Genomic DNA, 19,505 nt, shown 5'->3' with positions numbered 1-19,505 from the left:
ATAATGCTTCAGACCAACACAGCTACCCACCTCAGTCTATAAATATAATAAAGATCCTTTGGACATGGCATGAAATGCTTCCAGCACCTTGCTCCCCCAACCCATATTTTCTCAGCTCCTTTTCTCACTGTTTTAAGAAAGAAGAATCTGTCTGCCCATTGCTACTTGACACAAGCAGAGCAATATACACTTGGAGCTGTATGGGGGGGATGGGGGCAATGCCCCCTCAGAAATAGGCCTGCCCCGCCCCACCTGAATATGCAGCTTTCGTCATCTTTTTTAAAAAGCTGATAGCGTTTTTTGTTGTGGTGATATAAGGGGAAATATGTGAGATGTTTTGGTTCCAGTTGCCTGGGGCTGGGGGGGGGGGAGCTGAAAGGCAGCCAGAGCTGAATATTGGGAGGTCAGTGTTCCCTCTAAGCTGAGTGAGTGTGAGCTAGCTTACAGTTTTTTAGCCTCCAGCTCACACACTTTCGTCTTAGCTCAGGAGGGCTCCAGAGCAAACTGATTTATGCAGCAGCCAAATCGCTCGCTCACAACTTTCATGCCAGCAGCTCATAAAGTGGAATTTTTGCTCACAGAACTCCACAGCTCAGAGGGAACATTGATTGGGACTAGTGGTAGAGAGAGGTACTTTGTGGTCTTAGGGCCACCACGCCTCAGGCATATCTAACACAGACTTCACTATTAAGAAACCTTTCGTACTTTGGAACGTCTACCAGGACTTTCTAACACCACACGTGAAAAATGTCCCCTTCGCTCTAGAAACAGGGTTAGGGTTACACGGTTGCAAAAGCCAGCGTTCACCCTGAGATAAAATAGATTTATTAGCAAGAGGTAATCAGGAAACATATATTTTTACAAAAATGGAAATTTTTCTTTTCGCAAACAAGCTGTAAGTTGAAATAGTTTAGGTCCTGAAATAGAATTCTCATACCACTGGGTATTGCTTACAGCAAAAGGTTTCTGGTCTGAGTTACCTGTGGCGCATGCCTGCCTCTTCAGAGTTCTCCTGCTGGGCCTATATACTGTACAGTGTAAAAAATACATCATAATATTCACAGAATAAGCACTACATTACTATATTCCTGCTAACGAGGGGTTAGCCAGGATTACAGTATATGTAATAAAAACATTTCAATCCCCCTCCCCCCTCTAACTCTACATTATATTACTAAGAAGTGTCACGAGGTTACAGACAGAGCATGTTGACGGAAGCTGCCCAGGGACATGATGCAGTGGAAATATCCAAAGAGACGGGTCCCCCCTCCCCTCAGGGCCTGCTCCAGGCATTGCAGTGCCTGAGGAAGGTGCCCAAATGCCGGCCCCCCTGCCCCTCCCACACACACTGACGGCAGGCAGATTTCCAGGTACCTGTCACAGGTCGGGCGTCTGGCTTCTCCCCGTTCAATCTGGACCCCCAATCTCCCTTCCTGGGGTCACCTCAAGGGAGGGATGGCAGCCCACAACACAGCCCGGAGCCCGAAGGCCTTCTTCAAGCCCGCCATGGGCTACCCGTCCTTCCGGTGGCAGCAGCCAGTCATACGGAGAGGGTCCCCTCCAGCCTCCCTGAAGCCGGCCTTCCTGGGCTCCCTGCTGAGCAAGCAGCATTGCCGTTCCCTCTCAAATTTGCTGTGTCGTCGTCTCGTTTTTAAATGGGCGATGGTGTCGGACTCACGCAGCGGCAGTTCAAGATTTCTCAACTCGGGAATAGGTGTGTTCGTTGTACTTTTAGCAAAACGTCCAGGTTGCAAAGCCCAAGAAAAGCCACAATTCCTCCATCAGAGGAGGAGCATGACGCGCAATGTGCCGTGTGCACGAGTGGGGGTTTTCCTCTGCCACCCTCCCTTGATCCCTCCCGCTACCACCCCCCCCACGAAGAATCAATGACAAAGAGAACATTGCTTAATATAAACCAGGACGGCAATCAACAAAGTGGCCTACGCCGGACTCCTCAGGGAAACGCAAGGATCGCTAGTCGAGTTCCAAGAGCAAAAAGGGAGCGGGGCCCCGGAGGGCTTTTTTTTCTTGTACTTTTCCCTTTCCCCTTTCCAGCTCGGAGAAGCACATAGTAGGAGGTCAGTCGAGGAGTGTTCGAAAGAAACAAAGAGTGGCTATGTACAACGGTGATCTAAGCTGTGTGCGCGGGAAGGTCTACAGGCCGCTGCACCGGGCTCAGGTGGGCAGTTTGGGCTCTATCTGGAGAGATGCCTCGTAAAGCGCCTCCTCGTCCATCACAAAGGACTGATCCAGGAGGTACTGGGTGACCTGGAAGAGAAAGGGCAGAAATGCAGAGACATCATGAGCAACGCCTCCCCTCCGAACGAAGAGTCCACAGGCAGTGAGTGAGCACAGACAGACGCGCGGTGGGAGGAGTGCCGTCAGGTCACTCACAGCCAGCCTACGGTGGCCTTGCAGGGTTTTCAGGGCCAGAGACACGTGACAGAGGTGCTTTGCGGTGGGTTGCCTCTGTGTAGCAACCCTGGACTCCCTTGGTGGTCTCCCATCCAAGCACTAACCAAGACTTGACTTTATTTAGTGTCCAAGATTAGGTTCACCTGGACAATCCAATTCAGGGGAGAGAGGAACAGAAGTGGTCTGCCCTTGCCCGCCTCTGCGTAGCAACCCGGGACTTCCTTGTTGGCCTCCCGTCCCAGTACTAACGAGGGCCAACCCTGCTTAGCTTCCAAGCGCTGATGGGATCGGACAAGACTGGGCCATCCGGATCAGGCCAGAGACGGACAGAGGCTTGACCTTACTTCTTTTCCAAGATCTGATGGGATTGGGTTTGCCTGGACCCTCCAGTTCAGGGCAGAGATGAACAGAGGTGGTTTGCACCTGCCTGCCTCTGCGGAGCAACTCTGGAATCCCTCGTGGCCTCCCTGCTTAGCTTCTGAGATCTGATGAGATCAGCCTAGCTTGGTCCTGCCAGGTCAGGGGAAAAGGCTGTTTACACTCCATCAATTCTGGGGGGAACTGCACCGTTCAACCCACCTTAGCAACCAGCGTCTCCTCTGTCTCATCTGGTTGCAGTTCCAGTTTCTCCTTCGGCTGCTCGAGCACCAGATTCAGGCACCGGCTCAGCAGAGGTCCCATCCCCCAACCACCTCTAGCCTTGTTCACGTAACACTGAACAACCTCAGGGGGAAAAACGGAGCCTTGCAGCATAGGCAAAGCTCCCTCTAAGCTGTGGAGTCTTTGTGAGCGACTGGCATTAAAGTTGTGAGCGAGCGATTTGGCTACTGCATAAATTAGTTTGCTCTGGAGCCATCCTTCCTGAGCGAAGGCAAAAATGTGCGAGCCGGAGGCTACAAAACGGTGAGCCAGCTCACACTAATGCACCTTAGAGGGAACACTGCCCATAGCTGGGATTCTGCACCTCCCGCAACCACCCTTTGCACGCATCCAATTAAAAAGGATGCAAAACGTTTTCATATTGCTCCACCGAGACCAACCTCTTGCCTTGAAACCCCGACAGGATCACCGTAAGCCGGTTGCAACTCGACGGCAACAACAGCAGCAACAAAGATTTTTTTAACCCAAATATTTTCAGAGGAGTTGTCGGGTGTCACGGGGGTCTCATGCAAGGAGGCAGGCATTCTCCTGGACGCGTCTGCAGGGAACCTACCTTGGGTTGATGCTCTATCTTGTAGGCAGTTTGCTGAAACTGTCTGATCTCTCGAATGATGTGGGAAATCTGTTCAGAGAGAAAAACGAATGAGCCTTCCTGTGAATGAAAAGGCTGCTAGCCCTGCCTCCCGCAGGACTCTGAAGAGGCAGCAAAATAATAATAATAATAAGAAATCTCCGAAATAAAAGAAAGCCAAAGGAACACCCTGCGTACTTCGGGGGGGGGGCTGGGGAAATGGGCTTTTTAGGGACGGGCATCTACACAGACAGGAAGCTCACCATCCTCATCTTGGAGAAGTTCACCAGGCCGTCTTCAGTGTAATTAGGCGTGCCTTCCTCAATGAATGCCAAGTCCGTTAGATACATGCCAAGATAAGGGACGCAGGGTGGATCACAACTAGGAAGCGCAAAAGAAGTGGCAATTAGAAGAAATCCCACCCGACTCAGGCAGGGCACCTGGTACAAAAATAGAACTCCAAGCAATGCTGTAGCATAAATGTCCAGGCAGAACGCTAACATCCCCCAGCACCACTTTCTGGATTGTGCCTGCCAGGCTGAAGTAAAGCCAGCAGAGCACAGAACAGCCCAGAAGAGCAAGCAAGGTGGGCACTGGAGATCTGGCAGGCCTGGAAAGGTGGGCACCGGAGAACTCCCCTTCCATTGGGTTTCTAACCGGTGTTTAATGTAGAAACATAGAGCTGGAAGGGACCTGGGTGTCGTGGGCCAGCCAGGACTCAGCAACAGCAAGGACTCCACTGGTCCTGTGGGTCCTAGCCGTTCTCATATGGTCACCCACAAGTACAAATTCACCTGGTATGGTGGCCCATCCAAGACCAGAGCAAGGGCTTTGGGGCACCTGAGACAAACTATGACCTCATTGTCACCCATCTAGTCCAGCACTGCATTTTCTACAGCGGCCAACCAGACGTTGTTGAGAAACCTACAAACACCTCACAAACTGGGTGCAGCTGACCCCAAGCAAGTGGCATTCCACTGTCACTTCCTTCCAGCTAGAAGAAGAAGAAGAGTCTGGAATTATGCCCCCGCCCTTCACTCGGAGTCTCAGAGCAGCTTACAATCGCCTTTCCCTCCCCCTCCCCACAACAGACACCCTGTGAAGTAGATGGGGCTGAGAGAGCTCTTGAGAGAACATCTCTGAGAGAACTTGTGGCTGACCGAAGGCCACCCAGCTGGCTGCATGTGGAGGAGGAGTGGGGAATCAAACCCAGTTCTCTCAGATTAGAGTCTGCGCTCCTAACCACGACACCAAACCACTACACCCTCCCCCCGCATTCTCACAAAGGGAGGTGGGAGATGAGAATGTGAGATGTTGACAAGGAGGATGAGGAGAGAAAGAGAAAACTGCCAAGGGCAGGAGCGGCCATCAGGGAGGGCTGGCTCATGACCTACTTCCAGAGGCTTTGTGGCCCACTATTGGGTCCTGACCCACAGGTAGGGAAATGCTGGTCTAGACATATTTCAGAAAGAGAAGTCCTATGAAATGCATCAAGTGGCATTGGGGGTGAAAGTGGGGAACTGAACTCATTTAGCACATTTCAGGTGTGCCGATTCTGAAAATGTTGGTTCCCAAACTGGAACTAGAATTTCTGACCTCCTTTCATCTTCAGATACATCGTGCACTTTCTGCCTACACCCAAAAGTGTATTGTACAGTTAACTAGGACAACCAATTGGGCTGCCAGTTCCTGCCTGAGAAATTCTAGGAGATTTGGGGGCGGTGTCTGGGTGTTGTGGGTCAGCCAGGACTCAGCAACAGCGAGGACTCCTCAGGAGAAGAAGAGCCTGAGGGAATCAGCTCTGAACCGGCAGAAACTGGTAAGCAAGAAGACGAGCTTCAGGCTTGTCAGAGTTCACAGCTGACAGCTGATGCGGAGCCACCAGCACCTTCCAGCCCCTCCAACAGAGGAAACCCAGGCGGTCATTACCAGCCCTCCAGTTTCACCCACACCCTTTGAGCACCGATGAAGGCTTAGACCTGAGCTCCAGGAGAGAAGACGAAGCATACATCTCCTGGCCTGACACGAGCTGCTTGCTGATGATGAGTAGTTGCAGGTTTACTCCCAAGCAGCTGGCTGCAAGTAAGACCTTCCAGCAGAGGGCTATAAAAGCCAGTCAAGGGAGACTGCACAATGTGGAAGCAACAAGTTACCAACCTCTTGACTCAGTGACCACAGCTCTGAACTCTGTTCCTGTGCTCCTTGGACCGGCTCTTGACTCTGACTCTGGAATCTTCCTCCTTGCACTCATGAATGACTTTGGACTGTTGGACCCGGCTTCCTGTATAACACTCTGACCTGGACTCTGCTCTCTCGGTAGCCGACCTTTGGACTCAAGTTTGACCCTGGAATTCAGCTTGGACTGACCCTAGATTCTGACACTGGGGAAGGGAGAATCTGGGGAGGCATTCTGCCTAGATTCTATGACGCACCATAGAGATTGCTTTCTAAAGTTGCAATTTTCTCCAGGGGAACTGATCTCTCTAGTCTCTGTAGCTGTAATTCTGGGGGAAGTCCAGGCCCCACCTGGAGGTTGGCAACCCTTAGAACAAAATATGTGCTCTAAAACAGGGATGCAACTTTGATACAACCAACAGTGCCAAGCAGAGCAAGAAACTGCATGCTTTCCTTTGGCCAGTCCTGACGGAGGCCGGCATTTTGACCCATGCACATCTTCCGGAGAGCAGAATGTCCTTGGAATGACATGTTGGCATAAACCATAACCCAGGTTTGGTGCATCTCAGATACACATTGCATTTGAACTGAGCATAAGATTATTTCCAAGCCCGCAGCTGGAATGGGACTCCAAAACCAGAACGGGCCGCAGACTTGATTTCCCACACTTCCAATCCATGTTTGCTGGCACTGATTACTCTGGACTGGCACAACTAGCATTTCTCCAGATCATGGCTTGACTGCTCACACCCTTTGGGACAGGGGTGTCAGACATGCAGCTCGGGGGCCGGATGAGGCCCCCGGAGGGCTTCCATCAAGCCCGCAGTGGAACTCGCCATCTCCTGCGTCCAGTTCTGCTGCTGCTGCATCATAGCTTCCTTCGCCAGACTTTCTCACTCGCTCGGCCATTTCATGTTTCAACCTGGGTCCCAGACCCAGAACTCTGACCATGAGATTTCTGTGGTGAACGTCAATAAATCAAAAGTAGGTTTGCCGCTTACAGAGCTAATGTTTTAAGCATGTTATTATTTTAAGTAAAAAGAAATCTTCGTGTTTGTGTCCAAGTTTATATCTCCACTACCTGGCGTTACATTTTATGACACGCCCGGCCCGGCCCAACAAGGTCTCCTTTATGTCAGTTCCGGCCCACATAACAAATGAGTTCGACACCCCCTGCTTTAGGAGAAAATGAAAAGCTTTTCCTCTTTGTAGCAATGCTTCCGGTTTTCCCTTTTCGGAGAACAACTGATGTTGTGTGGTACCAATGAAGACCGTTTCCTTCACTGTGCATATTCTGCATACAAACTTTGCAGCTGACGTGATCTGCAAGCTCTCCTTCTCCCAAACTATCAAGCAGATGATAGTTCCCAAAGAGACAGAGTTTGGTGTCCTCAGAGATGTAGGAGGTGCCGGTGCCACATCTAGTCCATGCAGGAAAGGGCAGCCATGCTGTTGGGTAGCTTGCTGAATAGTTCATTTCACGCTCCACGTCCTTTCAGTGACATCCCCAACGTTATCCAGAGCCATCTACGACCTGTGCCATGAAGAACTTCAGTGTTTCTTTGAATTGCTCTTCTGTACCAGTCAACTTCAACCAGGCATCTTCCTCATGTGCTGACCTCAGAGGAGTTACCTCGGCTGTGCTTTCTGATGACTTAACTTCTACTGCATCTGAAAACCCACCATAACAACGGTTTCCTGATGGCTAGGTGGGAAATCAGGTCCTGATACAAAAACCTTGAAACCTTGAAAGACCAGACAACGTTCAAAGCCGTGAAATCCGGCCGGTGTTTTTGCAGGGGAATATCCAGAGCCTTCCATCCACTCATCTCTCTGGCTGTGCAGACCTGGTTCGTCCTACTCTGGTAAAAAAAAACAACAACCCTGTTCTCCTTGCAGACCAGTCCATCTGCCCTTTGACATCTTGACCTGGTTTGCAGTACTCATCTGACAAATGTCTCCCCACAAGTCACTGCACTGGGGAAACTCAGCAAGGACAACTGTCTGTGCTCGGCCTTCTAAGTGTGTCGAGTGCTGTCAGTCGCGTGACCCCATCGGGTTTTCAAGGGGGGAGTCAAACAGAGGCGCTTTGCCACGGCCTGTTGCCCATCTATAATGGCACACCATGATTGGTCTCGGAGATCCATCTCTGCAGGGCAGATAATTCCGTGTTGCAGATATTCCCTGTCTGAAGTGTGCCATTTGTTCCACTGGTAGACACAGGTAAAGGGCACAAGTTCATGCTCTGGAATGGTCAACTGGACAACCCACGTGACACGTGGCGAACTTTGACCGCAGCCAGGTTGTCTTGTCTTTCGCCCACCTGTTCTTTCCTGCAGCATCAGGCTTTGTGAATGTGAATGCTTAACTCTCTTGCTGTTAACTCTGCAGTTGACATTCTCCTCTGAGTTTGTCGCCACGTATTCCGGCCACGGCTTCCTCAGCTGAGCCTGCCTGAGCAGTGATGCGGTTCTGCTCAGTTCTGCTCACGAGTTCCCTTCTGCAGCAACTCTTTCAGGCTCGTCACGGCATCGCTGGGCTCCACCCCTTCCCAGACACCACCTGCTCAGTTGCACCTTGTCCTGATAATCCACCTTAAGCCACTCACAGCTCTGTTCCACCCGTCCCATTCATGCACTTTCCAGCCACTCAAACCAAGATCGCCCAGGTGAGAAATCGTTTTCTCCTTGTCCCCTTGGACAGCCCACTTCAGCACCATCATTTAGAACAGAGCCAGAGGAGTTAGCCGTGTCAGTCTGTTGCTGCAAAACAGTAAGAAGCCCAGTAGCAGCTTTAAGACTAAAGAGAAGTGTGTTTCTCGAAAGCTTATGCTACAATAAAGTTTGTTAGTCTCAAAGGTGCTGCTGGGCTTTTTACTACCATTTAGAATATCACACATTATCACTGCCTACATCTGTCCGTGGTCCAAAGATGCAGCCATGCGTCACTTCACCCCCAACTGCATCCAGCATATCCAGTTCAGGAGCTGGGGCGAGAATAACCAAGGGACGCCGTCCTGAGTCCTTGGCAGTGTTCTCTCTAAGCTGAGTTAGTGTGAGCTAGCTCACAGTTTTTTAGCCTCTGGCTCACAAGTTTTTGCCTTCGCTCAGGAAGGATGGCTCCAGAGCACGCTAATTTATGCAGTAGCCCAATCGCTCGCTCACAACTTTAATGCCAGTAGCTCATAAAGTAGAATTTTTGCTCACAAGACTCCACAGCTTAGAGGGAGCATTGGTCCTTGGGTGTGAAAGGCTGAGTGAATGTACTCCACCCCAGCTTCTTGACCGGTTGCTGACCACAGACAACACACGCTAAGTTACTCGTGCGTGCCTGACACTCTGTGATCATCACTGTTACAAAGTCTGATCCAGGGGTGCTGCAAATACTGATCATTCCTGGCTGGACAAATACTGGCAGGACACCCTTCCTCCACATCTGCACATGCATTCAGTGCTTGGCTAGACAAAGTTAAGAGGGTATCGAGCATAATATCTGGTGTTCGTTCTCACGGCCATCTGCATCCCATGGAGTGTGTTTTTGCATTTTGTGTCCTTGTCACAGTGCCATTGGTTGAATAATGCTTCAATGGATCTTGGATGGGAAGACGGTGCCAGCCCCTGTATCCACGGACTCGAGGGTGCCTTCTTGCTAGAGCTGCAGGCCACTGGCAACACTTGCTCATAGCTCAGACAGTGGCCTGCCGTGTGAAATGAGCTGAAATACCTGACCTTTCGCAGCTGCCAGGTGCAACTCGCTACACCATCACACCGTAGGCAAGAAGAGCATGTCTTCAGACTCCTGCTTTGTACAGACCTGGCAAACCTTCACTAGCCATTAAGCTAATTCCTCCTGTCAAACAAGCACCCGTTTTGCAGTCAACATGTGCGCCCGGCAAGATCTGATCGGACACATTCTCAGTCGTGAGTGAACTGAAGTGCTCCTTGGGATGTTCCCTTCAGGAGGCACCGAACTTCCACTGAACTGGCTCTGCCTCTTTCCTCCGTGCCTGAGAAACTCCACCCTGGACCAGTGTTCCCTCTAAGCTGAGTTAGTGAGCTAGCTCACAGTTTTTTAGCCCTCAGCTCACACATTTTTGTCTGAGCTCAGGGAGGATGGGGCTCCAGAGCAAACTAATTTATGCAGCAGCCAAATCGCTTGCTCACAATTTTAATGCCAGTAGCTCACAAAGTAGAATTTTTGCTCACAAGACTCCACAGCTTAGAGGGAATATTGCCCTGGAGAAAGTTCCATTGTTTCTCGTCAGACTTCTGCAAATGCTGGATTTTGTTTTCATCCACGGCCTCCACGCAACCTGGCTAGTGCCCCAGGCGTAACTGAGAACCAGTGGGATTCAGAATGCTTTCGAGACAACCGATTCCCTCTCTGTCTGTGACATCTCTTATTCTTTTTCCCTCCTTATTGCTGGACCCCATTCGCCAGCTGGACCCGATTGCCCAGTTGCCTGGCATGCTTGGCAAAATACAGAGAGATTATAATTGAGCAGAAGGCTGCTTTATGGATTCACTGTGTTGTCTAGAATATATAAATATCCAGCGTGACAAAATGTTGCCTGTCTGCACATACAAGGGCATTGGAATATTAGACAGATATGGCCAGGTGTCCCCAGGCTGTCCTGGAACTGACCGATAGACAATAAATTACAAAAAGATAGGCATCCCTTTGAAATAGGAAGTCAAATGTTATGTACACTCCATACTTAGGCAAGCAATAATAACAGTCCTAAACAATAGAAAAGAGCAAGAGTCCAGGAGCACATAAAGACTGACAAAATATGTGGCGGGGGAGGAGCTTTCATGAGTCACTGCAGACACTTCTTCACGTATCTGAAGAAGTGAGCCAACGACTCAGGAAAGCTCCTCCACCGCCGCATATTTTGTCAGTCTTTAAGATGCTCCTGGACTCTTGCTCTTTTCTACTGCTAGGTAAAGTAAAGGTTCCCTTGCTCGAAAACCAGTCGAATCCGACTCTAGGGTTGCGGTGCTCCTCTCCGTTTCAAAGCCGAAGAGCCAGCGCTGTCCGAAGACGTTTCCGTGGTCATGTGGCCGGCATGACTAGACGCCAAGGCGCACGGAACACTGTTCCCTTCCCACCGAAGTGGTACCTATTTATCTACTTGCAATTTCTTGCTTTCGAACTGCCTGGTTGGCAGGAGCTGGAACTAGAGACGGGAGCTCACTCCGTCATGCGGCGCACTCGGGTCTCGAACTGCTGAACTACTGGCCTTCCACAGCCTGCAGTTCAGCGTCTTAACCACTTGAGCCACCGCAGCCACTGCTACGCACGGACTAACACGGTGGCCACCCATCTGTATCTGAAGAATTGGGCACTGACTTCTGAAAGCTCCTCCCCTGCCCCAAATTGTGTTAGTCTTTAAGGTGCTCCTGGACTCTGGCTCTTTCCTACTGCTACACACAGACTAACGGGGCTACCCATCTTGATCATAGTCCTAAACAAGTCTTCTCAGAAGTAAACTCCACTGAGTTTAATAGGACTTGCTCCTAGGTAAGTGTGCATAGAATTGTGGGCCCAAATAACCATGAATTGAACAAATCTGAACCAAATTCTTGCCTTACCCAGACGTTCTTATGGTCTTACCCGTGTTCAAGAGGGGGCCTGGAGTTGTCCTGGTACTGTCCTGTACTCTCCAGACTACAGAGATCACGACAGCTTCCAAGGGTGGGCTCTGTGGCCTCACATCCCTCCTGAGCCCCCTCCCCTCCCCAAATTTCCCAAGGACTGGCAATCCGATGTGGATATAATATATATGGGAAAGTACAAACAAGTACAAAGTTCCAGTTTTATTCTTAAGCCCCAAACCTCAAAATTAGCGTGTTAGCCAGCATTTGGGATCCAGCACAGCCCAAGTGCGTTTAAAATGCTGGCTTCTGACTTTGACCCCCAGAATCCCCTCGCAAGTTCCCTTTTCCCAGACAGAAGACGACTGCAGGTGACTTACTTTTTAAGGGCTTCCCTCAGATTCTTAAACCGACCCTCTGAAGACACCAGTCGCTGCAGCTTGTCGATCAAAGCTTTTGTCTGGAAAAATAAACGGAAAATATTATTTCGCTGGCAAAGAGGCAAAGGAAGGGAGGCTGCTCCCGGCAGCGACTCTAAGAACCGGTGGCTTCGGAAGGCTGTTCATGAGATACAGATGGGCAACATGCCCCTTTGAAATCCGACGGTTAATCTGGCCAGTGCAGCTGAATTGCAGAAGCAGCCAAATTTAAAATTTATTTTGGAATAACTTGCCCCAAAAGTTTATTTTGGAATCACGTAGAGGGTGTGTGTGTGTTTCATCTGTGATAAGAACATAAGAAAAGCCAATGTTGGATCAGGCCAATGGCCCATCCAGTCCAACAATCTGTCACACAGTGGCCCGAAATACCAGGTGCCATCTGGAGTCCACCAGCGGGGCCAGAATTCCAGAAGCCCTCCCACTGTCCACCCCCCCCAGGCACCAAGAATACAGAGCATCACTTGCCCCAGACACAAGAACATAAGAGAAGCCATTTTGGATCAGGCCAATGGCCCATCTAGTCCAACTCTCTGTCACACAGGGGCCAAAAATACCAGGTGCTATCAGGAGGTCCAGCAGTGGGGCCAGGAGACTAGAAGCCCTCCCACTGTTGCCCCCCCCAAGCACCAAGAATACAGAGCATCACTTGCCCCAGACTGAGAGTTCCTATAAGAACATAAGAGAAGCCAATGTTGGATCAGGCCAGTGGCCCATCCAGTCCAACACTCTGTGTCACACAGGGGCCAAAAACACCAGGTGCCATCAGGAGGTCCACCAGTGGGGCCAGGACATTAGAAGCCCTCCCACTGATGCCCCCCCAAGTACCAAGAATACAGAGCATCACTTGCCCCAGACTGAGGGTTCCTATAAGAACATAAGAGAAGCCAATGTTGGATCAGGCCAGTGGCCCATCCAGTCCAACACTCTGTGTCACACAGGGGCCAGAAATACCAGGTGCCATCAGGAGGTCCAGCAGTGGGGCCAGGACACTAGAAGCCCCTCCCACTGTTGCCCCCCCAAGCACCAAGAAGACAAAGCATCATTTGCCCAAGACTGAGGGTGCCTATAAGAACATAAGAGAACCCAATGTTGGATCAGGCCAATGGCCCATCCAGTCCAACACTCTGTGTCACACAGCGCCCAAAAATACCAGATGCCACCACCTCCTGTGGCAGTGAATTCCATGTGTCAATCACTCTTTGGGTGAAGAAGTACTTCCTTTTCTCCATTCTAACCCGACTGCTCAGCAATTTCTACCTGCTCTATCCCATGCATAATCTTGTAAACCTCAATCATGTGTAGGGAGATCTCCCGTTTTTACAACTGTTCTCCAGCTGACAGAGATCAGCTCCCCTGGAGAAAATGGCTGCTTTGAAGGATGGACTCCGTGGCATTGTACCATGCTGAGGCCCCTCCCCTCCCCAAACCCCGCCCTCTCCTGGCTCCACCCCCAAAGTCTCCAGGTATTTTCCAACCCAGACCTGGCAACCGTGATCATGTCACCCTTCAGCCGTCATTTCTCCAAGCTGAAGAGCCCCAAGCGCTTTAACCTTTCTTCACAGGGAAAGTGTTCCAACCCTTTGATCATTCTGCACTTTTCCCAATGCTATAGTATCCTTTTTGAGGTGTGGTGACCAGAATTGCACGCAGTACTCCAAACGAGGCCGCACCGTCGATTTATACAGGGGCATTATGATACTGGCTGATTTGTTCTCAGTCCCCTTCCTAATAATCCCCCGTGGTCGGTCAGGCCAGTTAATCAAAACCTGCGGCTCTTGAGGAGACTGACCCAACTCGCCTTGAAGCATTCAACCAATGGTGTCATTCGGAAACAGACAGGCTCGAGGTGAGAACTGCTGGCTCTAGGCCTGGTACCAGCTGGACCGGCTCAGAGGACTGAGCTTAGCAGGGTATTTATTTCAGACTCCTGCACATCCGGCTTCCACACATGGCATTTCTGTGGGCCTCATTTCCTTCCCAGTGTTATCTTAGTTGCAAGGGGAATTTAAAAGGCTTCTCCACAAAGCACTTCATGCTGGATGTAGTAAATATGATCTATTGTTAGACGATGTTTATACCCTGCCTTTCCACAATGCCCCCAAGCAGAGTTCCCTCTAAGCTGAGTTAGTGTGAGCCAGCTCACAGTTTTTTTAGCCTCCGGCTCACAGATTTTTGTCTTAGCTCAGGAAGGATGGGGCTCCGGAGTAAACTAATTCATGCAGCAGTCAAATGGTTCGCTCACAGCTTTAATGCCAGGAGCTCACAAAGTAGGATTTTTGCTCATAGGACTCCACGGCTTAGAGGGCGCATCGCCCCCAATGCCTCCTCTTTGGCCTGTCCCATATTGTGCCATTTTCAGATTTCACCATAAACATTCCAAGCAGTCGTTTTTTCAAAGGTGGTGAAAATACACAATATGATTTTCAGCGTAAACTAACTTTACCATTTTGTTTTTGGGGGACCAAAGAATGGAAAGTAAACGTCTTCATCTTTGGAATAAAGGCATCTGGATATATTCATCCCTTTTGTTGTTGTTTTCTCCTTAACTGAGGTTCTGTTGGACTTCATATGGCCCAAATTGTCCTCCAGGCTGCCAGGGCCCCTGGTCTGGCTTCCCACCCCTCTCAGCAAATACCGGGGGGGGGGGCATCAAGCATGACAGTGACCCGCACAAAAGCCACCTTCAGCCTCGTGACCACACTGAGGGTCAACCACAGCTGGTCTGGTTCCACTTCCACGTTCTGAGAAAGAAAGGAAAGGAGGCTGCGTGCAACAAACATCTGTGGTGGGAACATCAAGTATCGGTTCCTCTTTGAAGGAAGATTGTGCGGAAACGGTGAAAGGCAGAAGTGTGCAAAGGCACAGACTGTGTCCAGAAGCAAAGGAGGATCACACACACACACAATCACACAAATATAGATCCACGCGCCCTCAGATTAAGGCAGACTGGGAAACAGTCCCCTGATTTTACGGAAGCGCCCAGTCGAATTGCAGCCAGGACTGGGCCCCACGGCAGCTCGCACCTGCTTGGACACCTTCAACCAGGTCTTCTTCAGGCGGAAGATGGCACTGCGGTTGAAAGCGGAGGTGATCTCCAGGACCGCGTTGTAGTTGTGCAGACAGCGACAGATGTCAGCGACAGCCACCCATTTCTCTAGGGTGCTCACCCGGGCAGTGATGTCATCGTTGCGGAGGATTTCGGAGGCAATCAGGTTGCTGATCTGCAAGGAGTCAGGGAGAGGAGAGGGGAGGGGAGGGGGGAGGAGAGGGGAGGGGAGGAGAAGAGAAGAGGAGTCAGGGCACATCCTGCAGCTCTTGGCCCCAAACGAAAGACTGAAGGCAGAGAGAGCTTTCCCAGGGCCTGCAGGGGTCATGGCTACTCCTAGAGAATCTCCAGTGGTTTCTGGCCCAGGCACTCTTATATCATCACATCTCATTGCTCAAGGTGTCAAAACGTGTGTGTGTGTGTGCGTGTGTGGAGCTGGACAAAAAGAGCACATCTAACTTTCCTCCCCTACAGTCCTCAGGTCCTCCCCCAGCATAACTTTTGGCCTCCTGGAAGGAATTCCTTTGGGAGGGATCCCCACAGAGACCTGCAGCCGCTATATCAGAAGAACTGCTTATCCATGTAGCCTTTCCGGAGAGGAAATTCCTTCCAGGAATGCAGCTGGGGTCATGCCTTTGTCACATGTAAATCCCCACCCAGCTCATTCCTGCAAGAGTCCTGCAGTGGGAAGCAAAAAGGGTGCAGTGGAGACTTCACTCCCCCCCCCCCCCAACAGCTGCTGCTGCCACCTTCTGGACATGAAACAGCCGTCTCTGCCAGTCAATCAAATAACAGCTAGATTGGAGACCAACAAGAGTTTCAGGCTATAAACTTGCGATTTGAAAGCTCATTCCCCAAACACCTTGTAGGTCACGAACTTGCTGCTGGACTCTAATCTAAGCTGTTCTGTTGCAGGTAGAGAAAGAGGTACTTTTCTCCCTTTCTCACAATACAAGAACTCCTGGGCACTCCATGAAATTGCTGAGCAGTCGGGTTAGAATGGATAAAAGGAAGTACTTCTTCGCCCAAAGAGTGATGAACACCTGGAATTCACTGCCACAAGAGGTGGCAGCGGCTACAAGCATGGATGGTTTCAAGAGGGAATTAGATAAACATTTGGAGCAGAGGTCCATCGGTGGCTTTTAGCCACGAGGTATAGAGAGGAACTCACAGGCTGGGGCAAGTGATGCACTGTATTCTTGGTGCCTGGGGGGGGGGGCAACAGTGGGAGGGCTTCTGGTGTCCTGGCCCCACTGCTGGACCTCCTGAGGGCACCTGGTATTGTTGGCCACTGTGTGACAGAGTGTTGGGCTGGATGGGCCATCGGCCTGATCCAGCATTGGCTTCTCTTATGTTCTTATGTTCTTATGCCAACATGGAAACTCAAATCATGGAAATGGAACAATAGCAGCTCTGGAGACCGGTTCAGCCGGCTTTGTGTTTACTGTAGATGCACCAGGGCCCTTCTGTCTCCTTTCAAGCAGGGACCTTGAATTCCTGCCAAGGCCAGCTTTCAAGTGCATTTCTTCTACAGCTCTCGGGACTTTATGCAGAGAGAGAGGGAGGGAGAGAAGTAATTTATGGATTTGCCAACAGGCCTGGAGAAAAAATGTCCGGTCCCATTCACAGAGGCTTAGTATCTGGAAATGGGCAGCTGAAGTTTTCATGGCATGGAGGTCAATGACATCGCCCAGTGAATATCCCATTAAGCCTCTATTAATGGGCTTTTATTAATTTTCTCCAGACAGGTGGCAACCATAGAAGCCATTCTGGGCAGACCTTAACAGAGCTGGGTCCTGTGTTGTCCTGCAATGTGGTTCTTTTGTCCCAAACTGCAAGCAGCCCCCCCCCCCCCCCCCCCCCCCCCCCGCCGACTCCGCCTTGCCCAAACTCACGTCATTGAAGTGCTTGGTGTTCTTCATGATGTACGGAGTCCGCTCATTCTTTTCGAACTTCATCCACCCTTGCCCAAAAAACTCCCTGCAAGTAAGGAAGACCTGGGTCAGCTCAGGCCCGCCGGCAGGTTCCCTTCCAAGCCGCCTGTTTTTATATCTCTCCTGCGCAGGAAATACTTCTTGCACGAGGGACCTTTTGGGGAGGGGGACACGGGGTCTGTGCATTTCTATAAACCACAGGACCGGAGGGAGAGGAGTTGTTTGTCTGTGTGTGTGCATGTCTGCAAGGGTAGGTGAGTTCATGCTTGCACAAGAATGAGATTTGAAAAATCACAGCACAAACGTCCATGGTGTTGTCCTGGCCTAGGGCCCACCAGTCCAACAACGCAGCCTTCCTTTCTACGGAAGCACCCGAGAGGGCAGCGCTGGCTGCAGGTGTTTGTGTGTGTCTGCGCAGGATGGGGGCCTCGGCCAGGCCTGACCACTTACTCATAGGGGATCTTCTTGAAGACCAGGTGGTCGAGCAAGGTGAGCTGTTCGGCTATTTCCAAAGCCGAGTGATTTTCAAAAGGTTCTGCCTGGACTCCTTCTGCCTACGGAGGAAAACAGAGAGGCCAGTTTACTGAAATGCCCGTCTGAAGCGTCAGCTGAGAGATCTAAAAGAGAGACAGGGTCTTGCTGTAACCGGCGGCCTTCCTTTAATGAGTTTACAAAGACAGGATTTAATTGTGGCATTAACCCGTATGTGTCATTTTTATTATAGCGGCAGAGGACTTCTAAAACCCCATCTCCAAAGGGATTTAAAAAGCAAGTAATCCTATTTATTTGCGGAAAAGAGCAAAAATCCAGTTGTACCTTAAAGACCAAAAAAAATTGTGTCAGGGGACGCCACCAATTTGGTTAGTCTTTAGGGTGCTCCTGGACTCTTGCTCTTTTCTACTGCTATGGACAGACTAGCAGCACGGCCACCCGTCTTGACCAATTTATTTATTTCCTTCATTTGCCTCCTGCCTCCCTCCCCAACAGGGACTCCAAGCAGCTGACATTGCTCTCCTCCCTTCCACTGTATCCTCACAATAACCCTGCGAGGTAGGTTAGGCTGCAGGCGTGTAAGGGCAACTGAGTCCTACACTGGCATGATTTATATACTGGCATATCATGAGGATGAGCTAGTGTACCTGGAGGTGTGACTGCCCCCCCCCCACCAGAGCCAGCATACCTGCAGTGCCCACATCAAACTGGGCAACATCTAGGGCATGTGGTTTAGCTGGTTCCCTGCACCGGTTCAGCTTTGAGCAAAACACCCAATGCTGGTGGTGCTATGCCATGCTATGCCACCGAACCCTGGCACATCTCACAACAACCCTCAGAGGCCCATGCAAAGGGGAAGCAAGCAAGGGCGCCCACCTCACCCCCCCCAAGCACTCTTTGGATGCCAGAGAGGCCTCCAGCCAATCACAGCCCTGCAAAGGACTTAGCACCCTGGCAGGCCATCTGTTTTGGGACGCACACCAAAGGGGAGACTCTGCCCCCCAGCAGGCAAGCAAAGGAGGGGGAGTCTGCCGTGAGGGGGCTCCAGCGGTCTCCCCCCTGCTCTGAGTGTTGCCCCACCCACCCCGCCTCCCACCACAGCTGCCAGCAAAGATTTGCTGTGTCGAAAGGGGCTGGCAGATACACTGGCACCGTTTCACTGTGTGCAAAGGCCTGCTTGTTGGGAGTAACTGGTGAGTTAGTCCAGTATCCTTAGCAGAGTAGAAGCCTTCAGTTCTTCTCAGTGAGCTGGCAGAGTTACAAAGTTACACAGAGCCACTTTTCAGTTTCAAGACTAATAATAGTCCTTTTATTTAGGAACTACATTCTAGATCAGGGGTGTCGAACTCATTGGTTACAAGGGCCGGGTCTGACATAAATGAGACCTTGTTGGGCTGGGCCAGGCGTGTGTCATAAAATGTAACCCCAGGTAGCGGAGACATAAACTTCATAAAGGACACACACACAAAGGGGCTTTTTAAAAAACTTAAAATAAAAACATGCTTAAAACATTTGCACTCTTGCAATATTTTGTTTACTTAACAGTGTCTGATAACTGACACCTCTTGCTCTGAATTATTGCATCAGAATATCTGTGCTGTTGCAATCTTGACTATGCTGCTCAGGTGTGTATCTGTAAGCTGCAAACCTACGATGATGCAGCCGCAGCAGCAGAACTGGAAGAAGAAGCAGAAGACAGCCAGTTCCACTGCGGGCTTGATCCGCCCCCCGGGCCGCATGGTTGACACCCCTGTTCTAGATAGTGATGCTTAGAGACAGAGATGGAACTAAACTACCTTGGATGGATGTGGATCCAGAGGGGTATCCTGCATGCATCCACTGTGGCAAAGAAGGCAGAGTGCTCCTTCTTTGTTGTGTGTGCAAGAGGAGAGAGAGAGAGTGAGAGAGGGTAGAACGGGAGGGAGGGAGGCAATTTCCCTGCAATCTATCAGCCTACATCAAAGGGACAGAGACAGGAGAGTAAACAGGAAGAAAACCCGCACAGTTTGTTTTGGAGTTACAAGTTGCTTACATTTCAGTCACTATGAAGTTAAATGTTGTTCTTAGTTAACGGGTTGTTACATTATCTGACCTGTAGCCTGTTAGAGCAGTGTTTAGCCCAGGGGGGAAGTTTGTGGGAGTTTATCCTAATGAAGTAAACTGTAATGTTTTGTA

At 50.5% G+C, this 19,505-nt stretch overlaps 1 protein-coding gene across 1 annotated transcript in view; it reads right to left on the bottom strand.

Moving 5' to 3' along the window:
- Positions 1 to 1,979: 1,979 nt before the first annotated feature.
- RASGRF1 (Ras protein specific guanine nucleotide releasing factor 1) overlaps positions 1,980 to 19,505 on the bottom strand; it is a 62,525-nt gene continuing 44,999 nt past the window's right edge. Inside the window, 7 exon segments of the mRNA XM_015428870.1 lie at positions 1,980 to 2,268; positions 3,629 to 3,697; positions 3,910 to 4,027; positions 11,799 to 11,878; positions 14,882 to 15,079; positions 16,800 to 16,884; positions 17,289 to 17,392. Of these exon segments, the coding sequence (XP_015284356.1) occupies positions 2,176 to 2,268; positions 3,629 to 3,697; positions 3,910 to 4,027; positions 11,799 to 11,878; positions 14,882 to 15,079; positions 16,800 to 16,884; positions 17,289 to 17,392 (747 nt within the window). The 3' untranslated portion in view covers positions 1,980 to 2,175.

The sequence above is a fragment of the Gekko japonicus genome, unplaced genomic scaffold, assembly GCF_001447785.1.
Source record: "Gekko japonicus isolate JY-2015 unplaced genomic scaffold, Gekko_japonicus_V1.1 scaffold773, whole genome shotgun sequence".
NCBI lineage: Eukaryota > Metazoa > Chordata > Lepidosauria > Squamata > Gekkonidae > Gekko > Gekko japonicus.
Note: the sequence above shows the minus strand (reverse complement) of the source record. Positions and strands in the feature narration are given on the sequence as shown.